A 10,054-nucleotide genomic window follows, 5' to 3' on the forward strand; every position below is an offset into this window, starting at 1 on the left:
TAATGCTGACATTTATCCCAAAGGTAGTGCAAAGCAGTTCTAATTCATTCATTTATTTTTAATCACCTGATGGTATTCTGACTCTGGTCAATATGGCAGATCACTGTTGTTCTGTCTGCTTAATCAAAAATAAGACTTGAGTAAAGCTAAACATCCATTTTTGTCCTAACAGCAGGAACACAAATCCTCATCTGTAAAGTGTCAACACAGAACACTCCTGTGTTTCAGAACTCCTTACGTAACATTTCCCCAGCAGAGCACTCAGCACTGCTCTCTGCCAAGCATGAGCAAGGCTGGAAAGCATCAGTAGCTCTAGCCCAAACATTAGCAGTGCTACTAACATCTTTATAAAAGTGAAATATCTCTGATGGATGAGATTGGTAACAAGTTGTCATCACTGAGCAAGCTGCCACCCTAGATAGAGAGTTCCTTTGTTGGTCACAAACAAGCTGAAACTCTGCATTTCTCTCACACAAGGCACTGCTGGTTGTGGATATTGTTGTGTTTTAGGAGGAGCACTGGAGAAAGAGTCTGAATTTTATGACCAAAGCTCAAAACCTGTCTTCATTTCCATTGGTGATATAATTACAAGCCAAGCTCATATCTCAAATGTACAAGAGTATTTTAAAATTTCTCGTGTAAAGACAGCTGAGATATAAATTGGCGTGGGACCAGAGGGATATTGCATGTGAAAACAATCCAAAAAAGATAATAATAAAATAAATTTCTCATAAGACCTGTAAAAATGGCTTTCATTCCAGCTGTCTTTGCAAAACTTCCAAAGCATTTGCAAATTCTTGTTATTACCTTACCACACTTCATTTTTATTTCCAGCAAATGCTGTGTTTGTCAACTAAGTTGTTTCTTAGATATTATTCTTGTTGGCTTTAAAACAAAAAAGTGACTTTTGACTGTAATTCTGTAATTGTTCTCATCCCCAGTATTGTGTTAATAATTTGTGGTGTAGTTCTGTTCTTGCAGTCAATAATGAGTCTGCCTGAAGTGTGATGGCTGTGTCTCAGTGTGGCTGTGTGAATCTGTGCAGTGGTTTGTAGCATGACAGCTGTTGACTGTGTGCTCCTTGCCTAGCCATCCTCCATGTTGTGACTTTCTCTGTTTTTGTCCCTTTCTAGAAGCTGAGGAACTGTACCAGAAACGGGTGCTGACCATAACTGGCATTTGCATTGCTCTTCTAGTAGTTGGCATCATGTGTGTGGTGGCCTACTGCAAAACCAAGTAAACTTTTCTCTTTTATTTCATATCTCTGGTTGTTGGTCAGGGCCTTCCCAGTTGACTGTAGCTTCTCTGGGCATGAGGTTGTAGCAGCATTTCTCTAGAGGTGAGCTTAAGAGACAAACATGTGACCAGGGTGCTCTGGTCCAAGCCAGATGAATGTGAGTCTCCATGTCCATCAGCAGTGCAAAATTAAGAGAGATATCTGAAAGATTCTCAGTCTTCAAATGTAATTTGAAATTTTTTGTCTTTTTTTGTTTGCTTTCTTTTCTATCACCCATTTCAGCTGGTTTTCCCTGTTGAAAAGGAACAAACTCCAACCCTGGAATCATGTTGCTTTCCAGCAGTGAATTTTATGTATAAGGCTAATTTGTTTGTACTTGAGACACAATTAATGATGGTAAAAGTTACTATACACCAAAGGCCAAAAAATTGAACACTAAGGCGTTCTCAATGCAAAAGTAGGCATTTAAATGTGTTCTGTGAGTCTCTAAATTACAGGGGGTGACTCTCAAACATGCATGAGGCGCTCTGGACTATAAATTACACAGAACATCAGCAGAATTTCTGCTGCCAAAACTTCTGGCTGCCTTTATAAATCTCCCCAACAAAACACAAAAAGACCTTATCATAAATATTCCACGTTTGTATAAACCTGATTTACTGTTTCAAGGCCTGATTGGCAGTTGGTTTTTGTTGTAAGCCCCACCAATAATGGATGTGTTAAAAGCGGGGGAGGAAGGAGATCATTTGCTCCTCTCAGCAAGAGTCCAGACACATACACACAGCTGCTCCTACCCATAACCTTATGCCAGTGGTCAGTGGGAAGCAGCTGAAACAGTAATAAAAAATCAGATCAATTACTGGTTTTTAGAAATCACATCTCCATGTATTTCAACAAACATTTAGTCAGGATCCTGAAGTAAGATTTTCTGTATAAAGAGCCCATAGAATCCATCAGAGGTCTGGATGCCTTTTTGCCCCAGACATCAGCAATCACTGTGAACCAAAAATTAACTGTTTTCAAAAACAGTTGTTGAGTGTCCCATGCCAGGACATGGCCCTCCAAATGCAGCAGTGATGCCAGAGTGGTATCTGTGAGATGATTTGCATATGCTCTTTTTCCTAAATAGGGGAAAATTCAGAAACCAGGATAAATCTTGGAATGGTGTTAGGAGAACAACCAATGTAATAATCTAATAGCTTAGATATTGTTGGTCTCCTTGCAAGAAATACTGCTACTAAATTGCCAAGGCATTAGCTTCAGACACTGAGTCTTAATTCAGAAGTGCTTTATTTGGACATCATTTACATAGAATATAAAAGCTTCTTAAGTACACACTAGCTTACCCATTATTCTCTCATCTCAGTTTTGTAGAGTAATTTTTTTAGTTAGTGTCCTTTTACTACAGGACCACCAGCACAGATAAAAGCATTCAAATTCAAATACACTGGTCACTGAAGGTGGAATAATGCAGATTTCTAGGGACAGATTCCCAGGTTACATGTGCCAGGATTTCAGTCCGGTAGATGACAAACTCAGACTCCTTCTGGAACTTGCTTTCTCTACCATGTTCAGGAATTCAGATTGTTCTTAGTCTCCAGAGCCTCATGAAGGGGAGACTTAAATCAAATTAAAACCTTGCTTGAGTGCTGCTTCTCAGCCCAGGAGGTGTTTGGGTAGCTCAAATATCTCCTGGCACTGCTCAAATATCTCTATACACCTTAACTGCTTACATGTCCTAAGATGATGCCTGGTTATCCTCAAAGCATAAAGTCCACATGAGGCACAGAGTGTATCCTTCTGAGACAGGAGCATTTCCAAGACAGATGTATCTGCATATGCCATTCATGTGATGTGATATAAATTAAGCATTTTCTACTATCCAGGCACATACATACAGAGAAAATATGTGAAATGCTGTATGTCAAATCATGTTTTCATTGTCTTCAGGCTTTCATGACTATCAAGCTTCAGCATATTTATTGCACTTCCTCACTCTCCTTTTTTGTAAGGCTTGAAATAGTCCCCTTGAGTTCAAAACAGGATTGAAAATAGTTATCTCTTACCCTGCCATCTCTATCTGCATACAGCTTAGTATTTTAGCTTTTGCCACAGCCAAAGTCATATGCATTCCAGAGTGTGTTGAAGCCTGCATCCTCCCTTCACTGCCCTGGATTCTGTGAGAGTGTGGTGGAAGTTCTCCAATGTAATGAGAGAAAACTGGGTAATATTCGTAAATTAGGTCTGAAATTGAATAGCCCTTTCTCTGGTTATTTATTTTGGTGTTTTAATTAGTGTGCTCTGCATAGCCAGGTTTTACTATGCTGTAAGTTTTGCTGCTGACAACTTGTAATGATCTTCTGAAACGTTCTTCTGTGGAGAGCTGGAAGGATTACAGAATCACAGAAACATTTTGGTTGGAAAAAACCTATGAGATTGTGTCCAACCTTTGAATGGCCACCACCTTATCAGCTGGACCATGGCACTAAGTGACCAGTCATTTCTTGAACACCCCAGGGTGGGTGACTCCACCACCCTACTGAGAAGTCCGTTCCAATGCTTAATAACCCTTTACATGAAGAAATTCCTCCTGATGTTCAACCTGAACCTCTCCTGGCACAGGAGGCCATTTCCTCTTGTCCTGTTGCTACTGGCCTGGGAGAAGAGGCCAACTCTCACCTGGATACAGCCTCCTTTCAGGCAGTTGTAGAGAGTGAGAGGGTAACCCTCCTTTTCTTCAGGAAGGAGCCTCCTTTTATTCAGGCCTAACAACCCCAGCTCCCTCAGGCACATCTTACAGGACTTACATATTGTTAGCAAGTGGGGAAACAGCAGCTAAGGACAGGAGACAGTAGAAGCATCAAAGTCAGTCAGAGATCGTGTCATTAGTACATGGATAGTTCTACTAAATGCACCCATGGCATCCACCTGGTAATCATTAGGCTTCAGAGCAAATCTGATGTTGCTGAAACAAAACCTTCCAGAGCTGCCAGGAAGTCTGTGGGCTCAGGCCTATGCCGTTTACTCTCACTTTGGATTTCTGAGGCTTAGTCTGCACTCTTCCATAACACATTTATGTATTTGAAGTACACTGTTGCGGTAGGGTATGAATCCCTCCAAAAAAATGTGTAACTGCCACATCACAAAGACCATGTTCCAGTGTCTGCAAGCAAGCTGTGAGGCACAGACACCTCAGCTCCCTGTGGTGAATGGAGAGGTGTAACTTGATGGGCTGTCAGAAGCTCTGCCTTGGCCCTTGTGAGGGTGTCAAAGTGTCTGGGTTAAAATCTCTTCCCCCTCCCTTCTGAGTGCAGAAAATTCTCTTCCTAAGACAGAGCACTGCTTAGAAATGGCTTCCCTTTTCCTCTCACTTATTCCTGTCCCCTTTTGTCCTGCTGACTCCTGGAAGGGATCCCAAATATCTTTCCCCTGTGCAGGTCCCCACAGCTCCAGCTGCAATTAGGCCTGTGGTTTTCAGAGTTACTCTGAGCTCTAGCAGCAGTGGAGACAATTCTGGCAAAAAAAGTGATGTTACATTATTATCACCAACATCAATATGCTGAGAGGTGCAGCTGCTCTCCTTTTGTCTATTAAAACTGTTTCTGTGTTTCATGCACAGGAAGCAGAGGAAAAAGCTGCATGACCGCCTTCGTCAGAGCCTGCGCTCGGAAAGGAACAACGTGATGAACATGGCCAATGGGCCGCACCACCCCAACCCACCGCCCGATAACGTCCAGCTCGTCAATGTAAGTTTCACTGCATGTGTTTCAGCCTAGGCTGCCAGTGCCACAGGAAAGCTCACCCCACAGCTTTTAAACATCTACCTGCTGCTGCAGGCTGGTGACTGATTTCTCTTGGCTTTCTCCACACAGAAAAAATTGCTGTCGCAAACTGCTGCTGTCTTCTCCGTCAGAGAATAGTATTTTTGGTGTATCTGATGGTAATGGGAGGTTGCTTTTCCACACATCTGTCTACTGGGACTCGTTCCCTTGTTAACTACATTTTTATAGCTTGTTTGTGATGCAGACCTTTGCTACTTTCATCATTTGTCTCCTCCTATTTTGAGTCTAGATGGGCTATGTACACAGAGGTGTATATGAATGTCCTAAAGTGTGTCAGTATGGTTTCTGCATGTATTTAAATGACAAAATTTGTGCTTTGGCACATGTAAAAGGTTGAAATCTGGGAAGGAAGGATTGGGAATTATGTCTACAAATGTGCTGTGAATTACAGTTTGTAAACCTGAGCTTTGTCTGGGTTTTTTCAGCAGTACGTTTCAAAAAATGTAATCTCCAGTGAGCATGTCATCGAGCGAGAAACAGAGACCTCGTTTTCTACAAGCCACTACACCTCGACAACACATCACTCCGTGACAGTCACCCAGACATCTAGCCACAGGTACTAGAGGGGAAGGCAAATAGCAGCTGAAATATCTGATCTGTTGCCATTGTAAAGCCAAAAAATGTGTAAAACAACAAAGCAGGGAAGATCTATGCTCCCTTCATAGTGTTTTCATTTTAAGGCTAACAATATTTGATGTCATATCGCCTAACTAATTATCTTCTCTTAGAATTGACAAAGACCTTTATTTTCTGAATGGCATTCCAATACTGTCACACTGAATTTTAGTATATGCAAATTGCTAAATCAGTGACAGTTCTAATGACTGGAAAGCCCTCCTTCCCTCTCCTTTGATCCATACATGCAAAATCACCTTGATTCCTGTGGATTCTCTAAATTCTGCAGCTCCACTTACCCACCCAAAGGGTATGCTGCATATCCTGTGTGGCAACAGAGCCCCTCCTTTCCCTGTCTAAACTTCTGCTCATACAGTTGCCACCAAATGGTTGCTGCTCTCCAGCTGGAGCAATGGCCACACTGAAAGCATCCTCTCTGAAAGCCACTCGGTGCTCGTCAGCTCCTCCATGGAGAACAGCAGGCATGCCAGCCCAGCAGGGCCCCGGGGCCGTCTCAACGGCATTGGTGGGCCACGGGAAGGGAACAGCTTCCTCCGGCACGCCAGGGAGACCCCCGATTCCTACCGAGATTCTCCTCACAGTGAAAGGTAGGACACACCACCCCATTGCTTTCAGCTGGCAAGACCTGGTGTTTTCTCAGGTGGTTTCAAAGCCTGGGAGTGCAGGAGAAAATGCGACAGTGCAGCTGTTCTTGTAGGGCATGCATGTCCTTATTCATAAAGGCGGAGAGCTGAGTAGCAGTTTAAAGTCTACCAAAAGCATTTCTTCCCTTCTTGCCTCTGCTGAATTTAGTCCTATTAGCCAGCAGTTCACACTTGGAAAAGCTCCATTGGAGTAATTAGTTAGAAATTTCCATTGGAAACTATAAACAGAACTTTGACTACTTACCAATTTCTTAGAAGATGCAAGTGAGAAGACTGGCAGATTTTGCAGTAAGAAAGTAATGTTTTGATCCACAGGAGGAGGGCACTAAGGACTCCTAACCAGTATAGAAATTATGCCACCACTCACTTTCGGGAGTGTTCCAGCTCCTGAAATCCCCTTAACCCTTTATTAAATAAAAGCAAGAAACACAAAGTGCAAGCCAGAAGGACTCAGGCCCTTATTAAATCAGGAGCAGTTATAAATAAACCTGGCCAGGAGTTTTCCAACCAAGTAATTTTTTTCTCTTAAAAGATTGGTTCATCAGCTCCTATGGTCTGCCTAGAAGTACATCAGTCACAAAAAAACTTTAACTGAAAAAATCTTGCTCAGGTTTAGGCTAGCATTTTAGTTCAGGATGGCCCAGAATAGCAATAGAAAGATTGACAAGAAACAAGACATTTAAAAAGAGCTTTTATCTCTGGAATCTTAGGCAGAATAAAAGGAAAACAAAAGGTTATGGACCGGTTCTCTGAGGACTTCGAAATCACAAGAGATTTGGCCTTGTGGAGTGTCCATGATGCCAAAAATGCAGCCAGGCAATCCCCAAGGAGACTGAGCTGTGTAGGAGACAAATTGTGGTTTTCATAAAAATGAATGTGCACATACAGCAAACGCCATTTCTGTGGTACTCCCTCTGCCACACAAACAACTGCTAAGCAGCAGGAAGAGGGACCACTGAGGAAGGACCCTGAGTGTACTACCACCAAGGATAATAAACTACCCTCTCATTAAAAATTTTGTGTTATTTACTATGGAATTTAATTTGAAGATACATGGCTCACATGACATAAACAGCCATGGCTCCAATCCAGCAGAGCACTTTGACAAGATTATCTTTTAATTATGCAAGTAGGCTCACTGAAATCAGCCAGATTACTCACATGGGTAGAGCTCAGCATGTGCTTAAGTGCTTTGCTGGATCAGGACCTGTAACAGTAAATACCATGTTGTCTCCTGCCTGGGAACTGAGCAGGATGCACGGCCACACGCCTACCAATGGTGAGTAGTACAGCTTAGTATATTTGGGCATCTGCATGTGAGAAGTGAAGACCATTCTTGCTGTCTGCCTGCATTGCATGGGACACCCAAAGCATCATTCTAATACAAACTGTTTAGATTGAACTGGAGGGGTGGCGCTGGGGGAGAGGGGAGACCATATTCCTTTTTGTTTCTCTAAGAAGAAAGAAGGCATTTCATCAATTTGTCTCTTGGAGGCTCTACTATAGGTCAATCACAGCAACATTTCTGTGATAATTCATCAGGCATTGACATCCTTGCCTGTGCCTGAAGCAATCACAAATTTGGAACGTGGGAGATGATAGTTCCCTGGGCATTAATTGCAGGCCTCATCTTTTTTTAGCAAGCAGGAAATACATCACCAATTGTTCCTGAGATGGCTTGTGTATATAAGGGAGAAAGTTAGAGTTATTTGGAACTAAAAATTACTCAGAAACATAAAGGAATGTAAGAGCTGACAAATTACTTCCTGAAGCCATCACATGTTGCTGTACTGTGAATTGGTAGACCAAGGCTCTACTCCCTCAATTTTCAAATTAAATTGAACAGACATTACAAGGGGTTGTTTTGCATTACCCATATATTTCCTGGACCCCATGCCCTGCCACCTGTGTACACAAGCAGAGAGCACAAGCAGTTTTGTCTTGGATGTCCTTAGCTGTTTTACAGGAGAGATCAAAAAACACTGTCTCTGCACAAAAGGCTGGACTATATGATGAAGCTGGCAGCATATAACAAGTTAATGTGTGCTGGATGGCCATGGGTATGCTCTGATCCCCTTTCACTGAGCCAGCATAGTTGGCCATGAAGCTGGATAAATCAATCACCTTTTAACCTTCCTTTCAGGATGGGCTAGAGCTGCACAAGTTCGGCTCCTGAGCCTCAGATTGCAGACAGCAGCTAGTTAGCACTGCTCTGTTAGGTTGTGGGGGAACAGACCAGAAATGTGTGAATGCACAACACTTCAGTGTGAGTAACTTGACACTGTTGGAAGCCTGCACAGTACATTGAACACAATTAACCAACTCAGTGGGTTAACAGAACCAGTTTAGCTAAAATCCGGTGTGTCATAAAGACATATATCCAACGGTGTACCAACTGGGAAAGTAGAAAGGCTTCAGTTTTTCAGACAATGCCTATTAAAAATGTGAAAGGAATTAAAAGCTCAGTCATGGAAGCAGAAAAATTACTTAATTCATCCAATGCACAGACCTATTCATTGCCCTTTGCTTAACCAACTTGATTAATTCCTATGCATAACTCCAGGTTTGGTTTTTTCCTTTCTCTTGCTCCTCAGTTCATGTAAATCAATGTGCAATCAATGCGCCTCTAGTGAAATCAATTTATGCTGCTGCACATCTGTCCAGAATCCATCCCATTTTCTCCCTTTTCCTGTAACTCCATTTTTGTCAAGTGTAATATGTGCAACTGAGTCACAGATTGGATAAGAAAGATGGATTCAAGTTTATTTTGGTAATTTCAGGCTCAGATAAATAAACCACTAATGGAAAACTAAATAACTACATCAATCATAGACATACAGATTTTCTCAATGGGTCTGTGATGGTGCTCAGAACAATTTTAACTGTAGACACAGATGAAATTCGGGCAGGTGAATTTAGGATAAGAATAAAAACAAAGCCTGACCATGCAAAGTGTCATGCTGGGCACTGTGCTTTTGATGGACTGGTTTTAGGCAGATCCTCACCTGGCATGAATCCACATGACCTCATAGCATGTCTACTGATTAAAACTAGTTGAGAGCTTCACATTTTTTGTTCTGTTTCTTTAGGACAAACCCTGTAATGGCACCTGAGCTTCATTTTCAGAAATCACTTCTGACCACTACCCTTCCCACAGAACAGGGACAAATTTTGCAGAGAAATCATGGGCACTAGGCCAGACAATGCTGTCTTTCAGCATTTGTTCCCATATGAGGACAAATGATACTCTGTGCTTCTTTGCAGACAGATCTACCAGCCAGGGTAGCTAGCACCCAGGAGTGGAGCAGCACAAGTGTTTCTCTGACTACCTGTCGTGGGTTTACAGGAAGCAGGTTTTCTGGGAATGGAGTGGCCAGAGGCCAATAGGTGTTCAGATTTTAAATTGACACCAGGCTTGGCCACTGAGGGTGGATGCGCCTCTGAGAACACAGGGGTTAGAAGCAGAGCACTCCCTTGGGAGCTCTCTCTTTGATTTCCGGCCAGCAAAGAGGCAAGGCCTCCCCTGCCCGGCTTCGAGCTGGGCGGGGGAGGCAAAACCTGCGGCCCGGCAGAGGTAGGCCTGACCCCTCAGGATGGAAGGGTGGTGGGGGCACCAGGAGGCGTTGGGCAGCCCCCCCCAGGAGAGACAGAGGGAGAGAGGCCCCGAGAAGATTTGGGCAGCCCCCCCCCGAGAA

General features: G+C 42.9%; 1 protein-coding gene across 3 annotated transcripts in view; it reads left to right on the forward strand.

Moving 5' to 3' along the window:
• NRG1 (neuregulin 1) overlaps positions 1-10,054 on the forward strand; it is a 130,703-nt gene that overhangs the window by 115,292 nt on the left and 5,357 nt on the right. For all 3 annotated transcript variants that reach the window (XM_031059058.1, XM_005423582.2, XM_031059060.1), the window contains exons 5-8: positions 1,134-1,236; positions 4,857-4,983; positions 5,505-5,635; positions 6,099-6,302. In XM_031059058.1, coding sequence (XP_030914918.1) covers positions 1,134-1,236; positions 4,857-4,983; positions 5,505-5,635; positions 6,099-6,302 — 565 coding nt within the window. The remainder of the gene's footprint in view (positions 1-1,133; positions 1,237-4,856; positions 4,984-5,504; positions 5,636-6,098; positions 6,303-10,054) is intronic.

This window comes from Geospiza fortis, unplaced genomic scaffold (genome assembly GCF_000277835.1).
Source record: "Geospiza fortis unplaced genomic scaffold, GeoFor_1.0 scaffold167, whole genome shotgun sequence".
NCBI lineage: Eukaryota > Metazoa > Chordata > Aves > Passeriformes > Thraupidae > Geospiza > Geospiza fortis.